The sequence below is a fragment of the Ooceraea biroi genome, chromosome 7, assembly GCF_003672135.1.
Source record: "Ooceraea biroi isolate clonal line C1 chromosome 7, Obir_v5.4, whole genome shotgun sequence".
Lineage (NCBI taxonomy): Eukaryota > Metazoa > Arthropoda > Insecta > Hymenoptera > Formicidae > Ooceraea > Ooceraea biroi.
This window is the reverse complement of record NC_039512.1, coordinates 2,055,707-2,070,885: the sequence shown is the minus strand read 5'-3', so window position 1 is coordinate 2,070,885 and position 15,179 is coordinate 2,055,707. Positions and strand designations below refer to the sequence as shown.

The window sequence follows — 15,179 nt, the reverse complement described above, 5'->3', positions numbered from 1 at the left end:
GTTTTTTTAATTTTTGGTGGAAGAATACATATTTGCATTCTTTCTGTCTGTTGTGTATATCTTTTATATCATATTTTTATTCTATATCCTTCACAAATTCATATTTTAAGAGTTTGTCATATCTTCCTTATATTTATTTCCCTTCTTTTAAAGAATTTTCAAATAAGTTATTAATGTGTCTTGCAAACGTGAAATACATTTCTAATAAAAATATATAAATACAGTTCACGAATCATCGTCGTCAGTTTTATTTTGACCTGATAAGTTGCGAAACCTTACGAATCTCAAGTTCCATTTAATTATCGATCTCACTGGCGTATAGTTGCATGGAACATTTTATAGACGTGCTGGGTGTGCCAAAAAGTCTATTTCTGATCTGTCGCTACTTAAACAGATACGTTCCAACATTTTTCACATTAAATTCGATTACCGATTCGCTTCTCTGGCTATTTACTACCTTTTGCTAATATCTTCTCAGATATAACATGTTTATTTCTAATTATATCATGGAATAATATTTACTACCGAGTTCTACCAGCTTATGAGCACAGATTTTCGTCAATTCATTGTTATTGATAGATATCTAGAGTTTATCGACTGGAATGTTACCTATAAATACTTACTCAATAATTCGAAAATGTAAGAATGGAAGATATAAGATTTTGCTTGTCATCCTTAGAAATAATTGTGAATATTTTATGTGACTTTGCAATATAATCATATATATATATGTAACTAACAATTAAGTTTTATTAAAATTAATTTAAACATATCGTTACCAATTATGCAATTATTACATTAGTCAAATTCTGTTTGCGATAATTCGTAGAAATAAAGACATAGAATTTTTCATATGAATTTTTATCAATTGCATATCCTAAAGTACATTAGTAACAATTTATATTACCGTATGGAAATGTACAGTAAAGCACATAAATCATTTACATTCAATTACAATAAGATTGTGAAATTATTTATTGATTAAGTAACTTTATAATATGCAAATTATTAACTACATTCTCATCGTAAAGTTGCATAAAGCTTGTCAAAGCTTCAATCATTAATTTTAATGTGATACTAAAATATGAAATATCGCATAACGTATATTATGCATTATACTTTGGATTGCACAAGCGTATTTATAGTTACGACGACACGATTGTCTCTTTCATCGTGCCTAGATATTAGCGCGTAGCGTTGGGACTTTTCTCGTGAGCTTTCCATACGCTATTAGCTTATATTACGACCTTTTCGAATTATTACTGTCTGGTCGTACGAATTCGTACGAATCCTCAGGGATTCGCGTAACGAATTTAGCGAGTGCAATAGCAAGAAAGTGGTAATCCAGGGATCCGTGACTTGTGCCGATGCTTCAAGGAATTAATAAAGATCTGGCCTGCTCGTGAGGCACTTCTTCGTACTACTGATTCGCCAAGCCACAGACACACAAAGCCACTACCGGCCGATCAATAGTCTCATGAAACGGCAACGTTTATCCCGCACGTGGTGTGGAAAATTATTGAATAATAATCTGTTTAGGATGTGCAATATATTTCTTTTGAAAATAGGGACTATGAAAAAATAGAGTTTGATTTTCGATACGATAAATATGCGAGAATCGCTTCCATGTTTATTCGTAGAAAAAAATGAACATAACTTTCCATATTTATAGAAAATTGCTGATCGCTATAATATGTTTATCAATAGTTTGCAATAATAAAGCTTATATCAAAGAAATTTATAGAAATTAAATCAATCTCAATCTTGGCTTGCGATACATCAGTTTTCCACACCGAAATATGTCCTGTATTATAAAACCCGCGGAATATGATAAGCAATACAAGCCAATATTTATGGTCACTGCGTATATTTATTACGACCGCAGCAATGCTATCTGATAAAGCCACGATGCGACATAAAACGACATAATGAAACACGATTTTTATACAAGTAAACTTTGCGCGATATTCCACGTGAATATTTACATGTATTTTATTTTATAAAACTTTATGCATATCAGTATAATTGGACGCAATTATACCGTAATATACGCCGGGAAAATGATTCCTAACAATCAAATCCCGCGATACGTATCCGTCAGGTAATTAAAACGCATCGTCTGATGGTCGTCGTTTCCACGTTGTTTCAAAAGTGTTGTTCACTCGTGCTTAGTCTTTTGCACCGAACATAAAGCAGCTTGAATGTAGAACAGTCAATGTCACTCTGTGGCACAAAGATAGAAGGACGATATACACCAGTATATCTACATGATAACTGGATGTTGTAGCGAAGATTACCCGAATGTAGAACAATAAATGTTATTCTGCAACTTGTAAGTGGAAGCACATGCATGCAGGTGCTAAATCATTCGACACTGTGGATAGTTTTACGGTGAGTCATCCGTGAAATGCACACGCGTGTGTTAGTTTGCGTGTATAAGTCAGAAATTTAAGAGACTATTTCTTTCATATTTAAAAGCATTATGAAGAATTATTTTCTGATTTGAATATGATGTTATTCAATGAAGATCTCCTGATTTTTTGTACCCCAAAGTTTTGCATAATTTAAACTTTAGAAAACTTATATCTAAACTTAGAAAAGCTCTCTCTCTCTCTCACTCATCTCTTCTGGCTTCGCAGTCTCGTACAATGACAATGATTGTTCCTGTACAGGCCTTCATACTCATCCACTTCGGATATCGCGATTTTAAATCAAAGAGCTTTGTTTCATTCACATCCGTTGCAGTCGGTTTATCAGCGTACATGAGAGTCTGATAAAACGATAGTAGCGATAAAACGCTCAAAAATACTAATAGAAAAAATTCTTGCACGCTTTTAAGAACCGAGAGAAGCTTTTAAAAAACCGGAATGAAAAACCGAAATAACTGTGTGACTGTGTCTCTCAAGATCGATGTTTTTTTTCGCCGTACAACCTCGGCACGTTAAATCGATGACACTGTCGTACCGTCATGGTCACGAACGTAGATGAGCACTTAACAATTGGCGAAAATGGATCTTAAAAGTCATTCACGTCCCTCACGGTCAACGTTCTCTCCGCTGGACAGCGTGTCACGCTTCAGAGGGATCAATCGATATAGAGACGTTGGCATCGTGTTACAGCTTTCGCAGGTTACAGCTGCGAACGTGACACGACGTCGCGTAAAAGTAGGGCTCTAATGTTCTGCAAGAGAGTGAACCTTTAATCTTGTTTAGCCCGACAAATTAATCTCGTTTAATTAACACCGAATTAACAATTTACTGTTCCTCGCCAGATAACACTTTCTGTAATATAAACCAGGAGAGAAAATTAGCCGAGATTGCTGCTAATCGACGTCGCCATAATCAAAATTTACGAACTGAAAGCGAGAAAAAAAACACAAAAATGCACACACACGTGCAAAGAATAAATGCGTGACATAAAAGAGTATTTCGAAATTGTTAGTAGTCAACACCTGATATTTATTTCTTGTCTATCGTTGTCTCGTAACTCTCCCACTTTAATATCGGTGAACGGACATTTGCGATGTGCACACGCGTAATTGCGAAATGATACAGTTAATTATTGTGCCAATTAAAAGATATCGTCGAGGTGTAATTTAAGTCGCGCTCAGCATTATTCACGACCTTTAAACGAACTAATTGAAAGTCTCAGTATACAAAAACTCGATATTGACCGCGAGGATTGAAGTTATTCAGCCATCTCACGGTCAATGTTCTCCCTCTTTGTGTAGAACAGCGTGTATCAATACACATACGAGAGGTCAATCGATAGCACCTCTATTTTTCGCCCGGAGAAACAGCAGTGCGCCTTTTACACAAGATAATTCAATGAATATTGTTTTCTCGGCATACACGCTCATAGTTACGAAAGGCATCTCTGAAAGCGCGAGCAGCGGTTGCGTTTCTATAAAATTTCTCTCTTTTAATATCAGTTGTTCGACTGAAATCGTATAAGAACATAGACATTTTTTTGAACTCTCGCTTCACAAGATGAGAAAAATATTGTTACTTTACTATAACAAGATACGATATATTAACCGCATGGATATAGAAATTGCTCGCGGTGCATCGATTGTATCACGATACGCACACGAGGCTACCATCGTTTTGCAATTTACGATCGCCTGAACAGGTCGAATCAAATTTGCAATCGATCGCTCCTTGCTTGTTTCGCTCCACTTGTTTCAAAATGGAATTTATTCACGCATACCTCGTGTGTTATCATCGCGTATGTATAGAACCCATGTCGCTTTCATCTGCGCCATCGTTGTCCTCTTTGACGTTGATACGATCGAATACACGATCCGCAAATTCTTAGTCGGATAGGACGGTGCATCCTGTTGCTGAAGGCAAACTCGAATAATGCTTATGCAAACTTGATCGGAGAGTTTTTGCAGCGAACAACTGAAATACCATTGTAAAAGCCGGACCGAAGTCAACCTTGGGATTCCGGGAATTTCTTTAAGGGAATTCCAAATCTATATAACATACATATTTCGTTTAAATGTATTTCAATAAATGGACATTTTATTCACGTAATAAATAAGTCATTGACAACACTGGAATCAAAGCTTTTTATACACTTTTATGTTAGTTTTTTTTACATTGGTGTAGATCTTTCCAGCAATTGTTTTTTAGCAAAGAGCTATATAATGATGTAAAATTAATATATATTTTACATAATAAAATTAAAATACAGTTAATATATTAGCCAAACTCTCTATTATTATAATTGAAAATTCCAAGGTAAATAGTCTACTAGATAGATGAAACTTCACGATTGCTTTAAGTTCCGCGTTTACAAAGTTACCACATTTTGACAATGCAATTTACGGCATGCGAATATTTAAGAATGTTTCATTATAAGTGCGAGGGAATTTGAGCGTGTCGGAATAGATGTATATATCATGCTGCCCGATTAAATTTACATATACCAGCGTGCTATCTATATATGCATCATGCGTACTTTGCGCGCGTGAAAGATCTCGGACCGGAGATCATTGATACAGGGAACGAAGAATGAGGAGTAGGAAGCTGAGACGCAGGCGACGAATGAAAAAAAGAAATCAGAAATTGAATATACCGAGGACGAGTCTGCGACCTTGAGAATGCAATATTCGCATGTCGATTCATGGAGAAGAATCGATCACGTTCTCAATTTTGCATAAACGTGGTCGTATGCAACGTAAAATTATTTTCCGAGGCAAGAAAAAATAGCGAAAATCATAAACGATAATGTCAAGTACATAAAAATGTATTAAAGAGAAAATATTACATGAAACTATTTTTTAAATGCAATATTCTCGTTTAATTTTTTATTTTTTGAAATATTGTATTTTATGTATATTTTTTTTTTCTAAATTGTGATCGTGTAATATTGTGACGTTAAAATTTATAAATAAAATTCTTTTTTCTTGAAATCTTTCCTGGGCCAAAGTAAATTATGATTTTGCTCTGAATATCTTAGATATTTTAATCTGGATATAATCTTATAACATATATGATATTCTATATATCATAATTTAATTTTCGATGAAGAAACTTCTCAATGTTCTATTTAATACAAACTGGTTTTTGCAGTTTGCAACTTGTAATCGCTTGTGTTGCCAAAACGCATTATCGTACACGCCCCCGTCCGTGTCTGGAGATACACATGCAGTCAGTCATTTGGTGCACACCCCTTCAGCTTGTTTAAAGATAGTGATTATGTTTTTACCAGTTTGCGTTTAACATCCTCTATAGCGATTAGTAATCGCGTGGCTTTATCGGAGGATTTATTAAAAGCTCTCTGTGTGTCATCAGCTGCGCTCTGAACTGAATCTCACTGAACACACATTCGTTATGTCGACGACACACAAATTTCGTTCACGATTGATAAATATTTCCAAATGTTTCATATTCGCATTTGCAATCGCAATCATAATATTTATTGGCAATATTAATGCACAAAAATAAAAATGCCAAATAAAATATAACAATTATCGATATTACATTGTTCCTAGCAGTTATAGTATATTTGATATTCAAATATTTTGCAGTAATCTTTAGTATATTAATATTCTATTAATATTAATATTATTGCTTAATGCGTCATTTCGCAAAAGTCAATTGGCTTTCCGTTTGGCATTTGTCGTTTTTGTTTCACGCACCTGTTCTACATGCGATGCATCGAAGCGATAAAAATCGACACGCGCATTGTTTTCATGAATTGGCCAGCCTCGACTTTGAATGAACGTTCGAAGAACGTGTCTGCTTTTTGACAATGCCAACGCGGATGCTTTCTTGGCCGCTAAATCTGTCCGTGTTTGGGAGGGTATAATTAGAATGGGAAGCCTCGCAAGGTCGAGCAACGCGTTACTTGAGACAGATCGTAGTCATTGCATTCGCGTGTATGCACCTTTTACATTTATTACGAATTGCAATTTTCTCCAGTTGCTGCCTGGACTCAGGATTTCTTGTTTACGGCTAAAATGAGTTTTTAAACTTGCAAGCTTGACGGATTCTTGACGTGCTTAGCTTCTCTACTTTATATTGATTTTACTTTCTTCTCTTAGCCTGTTATTATATTTACCCCATATTAACTTTATATTTACTTCCTTTATCCAGTTTATTATTTTTTATATTGCGCAAGCGACGTATTCGATCAGAAAACACATAAAAAATAAAGTTAGTTATTTATTTAATTTTATAATAAATTAAATTAATATAACAAATTAAAAAGTTAGTTGTGTATGAGATAAAAGTATTTGTCTGACTCGCGTCTGCTACTCTTAATTAAAACAGAAATTAATGTAATCATTTTAACGTATAAAAATCATTACTATGCTTTTCACTTTACAAAATATCACATTTTCAATTATAGAATTGTTTTGCAATAACGTTCAATGTATTTATCGCTCAACGACCGCAAGGAAATATTGCAGTTCGTGGAGTGGACGGAGATCCGAGACTTGCTGCTGATTCACTGCTTTATTCGCATTTATCCGGTGCCCCTCCGCTCGTGCGCTCGCGCTGCACTTTCGTTCGAAGCCCTCTCGTCGTGACTTCGATATTGCGGGATCATCGGTCGGCCGAGCGAGAGATGCTTTAAAGGCGTGGGAAACTGTTCGCGGTAAAACGTTATTTAATTCCCGTCTTTTTCGCGATGATCAAATAGACGTGGCCTCTCCCCGGAGCGAAGTAAGGATGCCTAGCAAATTACGAGTATATCTTGCATTAACACTGAACAGATATCATGATTGTTTCAACGCAGACTCACTCGGCGATAAGAACGCTTATCGTTAAATATCCACGCGTTGAAACTTTTACTTACATATATGCGTTTAAATATTTACTTTATGCATTTAATTGCGTGCTAAACGTATTGAAATTTCTTACGTGTCACTCTATTTGTTAATGTATCTTATTTATACAGGTGTTCTCTACTGTACCATTTTTTAATACTTGTTTAATTGAGAGAACTTGTTTACTTATTGAATTTGGAGTTGATTTTTCCTTATTAAAGAAGATACAATTAAGAGTGAAACTAGAATTTTCGCTTAGAGGAAGATTTACTCGACACCAAGTAAAAAGTAACTCAGTATTCATATTTACTTATCATTCCATTGCATATTACAATGTAAACCAAATTTTGCGAATATGACTCCCGTATTAATAACGATGCTAAGCGTCGTCGCGTTTGGAATCGAGCAACGACGCGATTGTTACATGATATTATCGCCTCTCCTGACGTGGTTGCTACTTTCGTCAATCAATCGCGATTGACGTCGTGTAGATCGTCACTCGCCATCGTCCACTTCGTGGATTCGTCCTCGCGCACGATTGGCATTATCGTTGGCGTGTATTTCCTTCATAGCTCTCGCAATGATATGCGATACACATGCGAGCTCTGAGCTTGGTACATGCAGGTCAGAGTCACCAACGAGCAGTGGAAATCGATAGCATCAGCTATTCCCATTTTTAGGCACGTTGACGAAGGGAGCAGAACTGTAAATGCTTTAAAATTTAAAAACGTTGATTTTTAAATCTATTACAGACGATTCTGAATCCAGGACAAAGTTCTACAATTTCATGTATTGAGTCGCGCGGATGTAATTATGGATATGGAAAAACTGTTACGTTAATGATAATGTTGCACTCGCGTTTCCAAGATTAATTGTTATAGTACATTGCATAATTCAAATTACATGTATTGTATTGTGTAAATCAGATTATTCAGAATAATCTGATTTACACAAATCGCGCGTCGATTATTAAACTATTAGCTTATTGCATATTATATAGATGTACACTGGTAACACGTGAAGCGAAAAGAATGATGAAGAGAATTGTATAATGTAAATTTTTAGTCATTTAATTTCTTAGAATCATTTGAATATCTGACTCATCCAAGTATCTAAATATTCTGTGAAAATTATGATGGCAATTGCTTTTAAACATTAAAGATGAATAACATCATGTCCGGTTCGTGTCCCACCTGCGTTTTAGAACGATCAAACTCATTCGACAGCATAACCGGATTTTCTTTCTTTCATTTTCAAGTCTTCAAGTAAAATCAGTCGGTTTACTTTAGCAATTGCATCCGTCTTAGTCAAGTCTGTCTGTAATTATATACTTCTTCTTTCGCATTAAGCTTAGAATTCATTGTATCGAGATGAAAAGAGGTCGATGATTTTTAATTATACTTAATAAAGCTACGCTAGATAACCATGTTTTATTATACTTGCTCAACATTAATCCGCTTTTACCTCGCACTTTCACGTATAATTGTCGAACGTCCGTATCCGTAAAACTAACGAACGAATATAAATCAATTTTTACCTAGACTGGGATTTGAAATCCGGAATTGAGAGAAACGACGTGACACGTTTGCGAAAGATTCTTGCAAATACAATAGCGTTGTCGTCGGCAGTATTGTGAATCATACGTATGTAAATTACACTGTAATCTTATAAGGTGGAGGTCAGTGCCTTATTGTGGTTTTCTCATAACACGAGGTTTCGCACTCGCGTAATGACCGCTTCTTTCTCGTCGTCGAAAATACAAATATTTCCGTAATAATTTCGCATTCGCTAAAAATGGAATGTTTCTTCTCTCGTTTCAGATTTAATCCATTGCACCAACGAGCCAAATGTCTCCATACCGCAGCTCGCCAACCTCTTGATAGAGCGTTCGCAGAACACAAATTGGACGGTGGTCTTTAAAGCTCTGATCACAGTGCATCACATGATGTGTTACGGCAATGAGGTAATTACTTTTCGGTTGTTATTTCACCAGTGATTTGTCCATACATGTTTTGAAATGACTTTTCTATTTACAGAGGTTTACGCAGTACCTCGCCTCCAGCAACAGCACGTTTCAACTTAGCAATTTCCTTGACAAAAGCGGCGTACAAGGTGATCATTTTGTTAATAATCGTATTAAAGGAATTTCGCCAGGATATCATAAGTGTTTCGGAATTAATAAAAAATGATAATATGTAAAGAAACTTAGTCTGGAGGAATTTTTGTTCGTTAAAGATCTTGACATTCTTGAAATTGACATTGCTCAAAATTTTTTCAACATCGATATTTTATCTTAGTAATGTAGTCTCAAATAAAAATTGTGTAATAAAATTCGCTTTAAATCGAACGTAAAATATACATATGCACGCATCTTTCAATTATTAATTAATCTTTAGAGAAAATTTTATGATTAATTGAATTTTTAATTCAAGGAAAGAAATAATTATTAGAAATAATAATTATTATTTATAGTACTACTGATATGTAACATCGGTACAATATTTTTATATTAACGAGAATTGAGTGTTAACTTTATAACAAACATGTATCCATCTTCTATTAATTATGGGATATCCTGCAAGATACAGAATTAATCTTATAACAGTCCGTGATGTGAAATTTTAAAATGCCATTTGTTCATCTGGAAAGCGAAAGATTAATGCGTTCATTTTTAATAACATTGCGAGAGGCGCATTTATTGCAGTACGATGCACGGCTTTCCGCACTTTCATTCGCAAAAGTCCGGTATCCGGTCACTAGTAACTCGAATGTATCAATACTCGAGCGAGCCGATTTAACATGCACGCGTCGCACGGAAAATTGCAACACCCAATTTGAATCGCTAATTATGAACACTTCGGTTCCATTCGGTAAACCGAGAACGTATTTACGAGAGACCTAATTTTATTCACCGATCGGGGAATGTAACACTGGACGGCAGCAATTAACTTACTTGAATAACAAAATACGGATTCTTTAAAACGCGACGCGAAATTATCGTTTCCAATGGCGAATTGAAAGCTTTCTGTCTGGCTAACTTCCTCGCATTGTGCAGCTATCGCTATATGGAAAAGGCGAATCTTTCTCTTTTCCATGTATCTGGTACATCTCTGTGTACGATTTACTAACCTGGACTAACTTTCTATCTCTTTGGGCAAAAAGCAGGAATACGCGTGGGTGAGTTCTAATCACAAAACATGTCTTATCTTGTTTTATTTTAACGAAGCTCGTTAACAGTGTTGTACAGTTTTGTGTGTGTGTCCATGTGTGTGACTTTAATGAAATTAAAAAAATAAAAACTCATTACACGCGTTGAGGACTTATTTTTTACAAATGCATGTACTAATCAATATGTATCGAAAATTCTTTATTAAAAAAATAGAATTATATATATATTAATGAGATGTTTTGTAGCAGAAAATTAATTTTCAATATCGGCTCCGGCACGAATGCTTACATAACTTTATGAAATTAATGCAATCGCACCGGCGCACTGCCGGCTTTCTAATTTCACTTTTTATGCATTGTTGCGTGCTGCTGTTTAGTAGCCTATTTAGTGCTTTCATTGTGCACGCGATATATGGACAAAAGCGAGTAATTGCCGTTTCTTTTCTTGTGTCAGGATATGACATGTCGCCGTTCATCAGGCGATACGCCAAGTACCTCAACGAGAAGGCCCTCTCTTACAGGACGGTGGCGTTCGACTTTTGCAAAGTGAAAAGGGGGTACGTGTATCCGAAATAGCTCCCTACTGCTTCGAGAGAGAATTTTTATCCTTCTATTTTCAATGAAAGGATTAATCGTTGTGTGATCGTTGCAGGAAGGAAGACGGCACTCTACGCACAATGAACGCCGAGAAACTTCTGAAAACTTTGCCGGTACTGCAGTCGCAACTCGACGCACTGCTGGAATTCGATTGCACGGCTAACGACCTCACGAATGGCGTCATAAACATGGCCTTCATGCTCCTCTTTCGAGATCTTATCCGGTTATTCGCCTGTTATAACGACGGCATTATTAATCTGTTAGGTAACGCCATTCAGCATTCTCTCCTTTCCGATCACATAATCAAGCGCGTACTCAATGATCGATAATAGCTACGGAAGTAATTGCAACTCTAACGGAACGATTTTTCCGCGTGATTTTCCAGAAAAATATTTCGACATGAACAAGAAACAATGCCGGGACGCTTTAGATCTCTACAAGAAGTTCCTCATACGCATGGACAGAGTCGGAGAATTTCTGAAAGTCGCGGAAGTAAGTTGCACACGTGCTTTGAGCGCAAGGACAGTGCGCAAGTCGAGTTAAATCACGCGCCTTAACGCTATCTTTTTTTCTTGCAGAATGTCGGCATCGATAAAGGAGACATACCAGATCTGACGAAGGTGAGTGCGCTATGAATCATTTATCATTATCTTATTACTGTCGCTGCCATACTGTCAACGATAACGGTCTGTTTGATTATCTATCGGCAATTTTCAAGAATCGTTAAGAGTTAGCGAAGAGATTATCCATAGCTAATCGATAAAGTAATAACCATTTGTTTTTCCCTCTTGTACATTACTGACAGGTAATAACATCACTGATTATCTACGAAGGTAGAATTAGTGTGGTTTATATATAGCATAGAACAGCATAGATATTGGCGATTATTTATGTCGAGGAGATTTTGTGAAGCGGATTATACGTGGCGCGATTACTCCCTTACCTGATCCCTGCTTGAAAAGCATTTAAAGCGATAAGCTAACGAAATCTCCTGAATTACAAGTGCATGCGTTTTAGCATAAGAGAATACTTTCTAGATCAAATGTGCACAGCTGATAATTTTGTCTCGCACCTCAGTGGAGAATTGTAAGTTGATGCTTTATAAGTGACTGACAAACGGTTCTTCTTCTTAGGCGCCGAGCAGTTTGTTGGACGCGTTGGAGCAACATCTCGCCTCGTTGGAAGGAAAGAAGGGTTCCGCCGCGAACACGCCCACGCAGTCAGCAAGGTATGTTAATTTTCTTTATTTCTTTGATTCATTTACGTCATTTTCTCACATAACGATAGGGATAATTTTAAATACTGAATGCTATCAAAATCGATATATATAATACTTCTCCCTCTTAATATACTTCTCCCAAAGTCCACCGTTCTTGTCTCATTGTGCATTCTTTCATGTTCGATAATCAGAAACATTTTCTTCTACACACCTCTCTATAAGCTTCTTAAAACGAGTACTTACACATTGGAAACATTTATCGCACATGCACATGTAAGAATTATATGACACAGGATTGTGTGAGTCCACATTTTGAATATTCTAGTTTTCCAATTAATTATTTTAGACTAGCATAAAGTGCTAACATTTATCATGTTTTTTAATAATAAATGTGTATCTAAGAAATCTCCCGAGAGACGAGGGTAATCTTTAAAGTTATCTCCGAAAGTCATTTACTCCGATAGATTATCTTTTTAAATAATTGTCAGATTTACCAAACTTGTCCAATGGTAATCCCTCGCAAATAAAAGTAAAATTTCCTCCTACATTTAATATTTATAGAATACATGTATTTCAGTTATTATTGGAAATATATCCTTCTCCTCATTTTAGATACTCATGATATTTTCCTAAATTTGGTATTTGATTTTTATGTATGTACATGTATGTGTGCGTGTGTGCGCGCGCGTGTATATATTTTTACCACAATTCATGACTATAATTATTGCGCTATCCAATTTATCGCTGATATTGCATGAATGAACAATGTGTCTAGATAATTTATGTAGTTTTTCTATAGCTTATAGTGGATATTAAGCACGCTATGACAAATTACTGTTAACTGCGATTAGAAATTATTGTTAACTGCTATAGAAAAATTATAACACTTTAATTTTATTGCTTAAAATTTGTGTGATAAAAAAATGATGAGATAATATTGATTGTTGTGGCTACTATAATAACAAACTCTGTCGAATATAAAATAAATTGTGGGTCGTGCTAATAGATTATTGAGATGCACTTTTCATTACATGATTTATCTTGATATAACGATGTTCTGTAATACTATCAAAGAATTACATAATTTCGATGTATTTATTTGTACAAGATAGCTTGTTATCGTAGCAAGTGCAGTATTATCGGTAGTCTGCTACATACAAATAATTGGAGAGAACGTTTAGTTAATATACCATATAATTTAGATTGAGTTGATGCTATTTTTACTACAGAAAGTAGGACGCCAATAAAAATGCATGTGTACATTAGAAGATATGGTAAGAAAGTGAAAAGAAAATAGCCAGAGCGAAAGAAAGAACAGAAAGAGTGTGAAAGAGTGTGTACGAGCGTGTGAGTGATAATGCACACTATGCATTTCTACGCATTGTTACATCTATACGTATTACACCGTTTGTTCTTTTGTTTTTTTGTTTGTCTCTTCTCCTTTGTTTTCAATTATCAATTTTCCTTTACGCTCCTCTCTCTCGCCACATTTTACGAACTCGCTGAAAACGGACCTTCCGTGTTCTTCTTGTCCGTCCTTTCTTTCCGTCCATCGACACCACAACATCCGACATCCTATCATCGCCCAAAAGCAGCAATAGAACCAATGTAAAGTCGGGAGTGTCCGCCCTGTCTTCCACCAGTACCGCGTTCGGAACAGCAGCCAGCAACACGCGGCTCGACCAAACTGGAAACGGCCATATCGATGAAGCAATGCGACAGCAAGCTCTCGCGGAAGAGGAAGCTGCCATGAATCAATACAAGGTATACAGTGCTCGTGCACTTTACGTACTTGAGTCAACGAAAATTCTTTCTTAACTTATCTTATATTTATTTTTTAATTCTTGAATATTTTAAGGACCGATGTTTGTATATCTTAGTTCTTACCGTCGCAATTTTTGAGTATGGAATAAACATAACGTTATTCTTCGACATATGCATTGCAGGCAAAAGTACAATCGCCATCAAGTAGCACAAATCCCTTCCTCAGTTCGCCAACCAATAATGCTAATCAACCGATCGTGGATTTGTTCGGCGCCGCAGCGTCCGAAAATCAGCAGGTACGTTCGCTCCTTATTTAACTGCCGGTTCGATGTTTGTGATCGGAATAAAATAAATGATTGTTATTGCAGCAACTGCCGCCGCAAAAAGCGTCGGACGATTTACTGCAATTGGCCGGTAATCCATTCGCAAATATGTTCGGGGCGCCGCAACCGGCGACCGGTGCGCAACCCGCCGCTCAAATGCAGAATAACATGTGGATGACCAACGGTACTGGTGAGCACGAGAACTTAGGCCATTATACCCGTCGATCATCGCTGCTTCCTCCGTCACCGCGCTTGATTATGATATTTTCTTTTTGGTTCTCATTTTCTTCCATTTTTTTTTCTATTTCTTTCCCTTTTTTTTTAGGTTTCGCGCCAGCTGCGCCGTCAGCAAATAATAACTTTGTTACAGATAACAGCTTTTCCTCCGTATTCGGAAATCAAGATCAACAATCTTGTAAGTGCTTTATCGTGGATTAGATATAAGCAAAGATTATATATATATATATATATATATATATATAGATATATATATATATATTGGCGCATTTATAAGATTGAGGCTCTGTGCACTTTCGTTTTCCTTCGTTTTCATCGTCTTCATTGTATATCTCTCTTTTTCTGTCGTAGAACATTTGCGGCCATTTTTATAATACTTTTGCATCATACTTCATCTTATATTTTAGATATACTTAGAAACGCCTGAGCAATCACACGTGCTGTTTAACGCTGTGGACGAGGATGTATCGAGTAAACAGCGGTCCTGCAATCGCAGAACGCTGATTATTTGATACATCTTTCGAGTGCATTCAGAATGCAACGTTAATGCGCGGCAGAATGAAAGAATGCGATTGAATATTATTAATAA

At 36.1% G+C, this 15,179-nt stretch overlaps 1 protein-coding gene across 12 annotated transcripts in view; it reads left to right on the top strand.

The window, feature by feature from the left end:
• The window catches only part of LOC105277673 (phosphatidylinositol-binding clathrin assembly protein LAP), a 30,744-nt gene that overhangs the window by 4,116 nt on the left and 11,449 nt on the right, over nucleotides 1-15,179 (top strand). For 3 of the 12 annotated variants that reach the window (XM_020031115.2, XM_026971298.1, XM_026971291.1), the window contains exons 2-13: nucleotides 9,103-9,245; nucleotides 9,319-9,394; nucleotides 10,445-10,459; nucleotides 10,905-11,007; nucleotides 11,103-11,311; nucleotides 11,433-11,539; nucleotides 11,626-11,667; nucleotides 12,181-12,275; nucleotides 13,859-14,030; nucleotides 14,213-14,326; nucleotides 14,399-14,543; nucleotides 14,679-14,768. In XM_020031115.2, the coding sequence (XP_019886674.1) occupies nucleotides 9,103-9,245; nucleotides 9,319-9,394; nucleotides 10,445-10,459; nucleotides 10,905-11,007; nucleotides 11,103-11,311; nucleotides 11,433-11,539; nucleotides 11,626-11,667; nucleotides 12,181-12,275; nucleotides 13,859-14,030; nucleotides 14,213-14,326; nucleotides 14,399-14,543; nucleotides 14,679-14,768 (1,311 nt within the window). The remainder of the gene's footprint in view (nucleotides 1-9,102; nucleotides 9,246-9,318; nucleotides 9,395-10,444; nucleotides 10,460-10,904; nucleotides 11,008-11,102; nucleotides 11,312-11,432; nucleotides 11,540-11,625; nucleotides 11,668-12,180; nucleotides 12,276-13,858; nucleotides 14,031-14,212; nucleotides 14,327-14,398; nucleotides 14,544-14,678; nucleotides 14,769-15,179) is intronic. The other 9 variants (XM_011336222.3, XM_026971296.1, XM_026971293.1 and 6 more) reach the window with 8 other exon arrangements.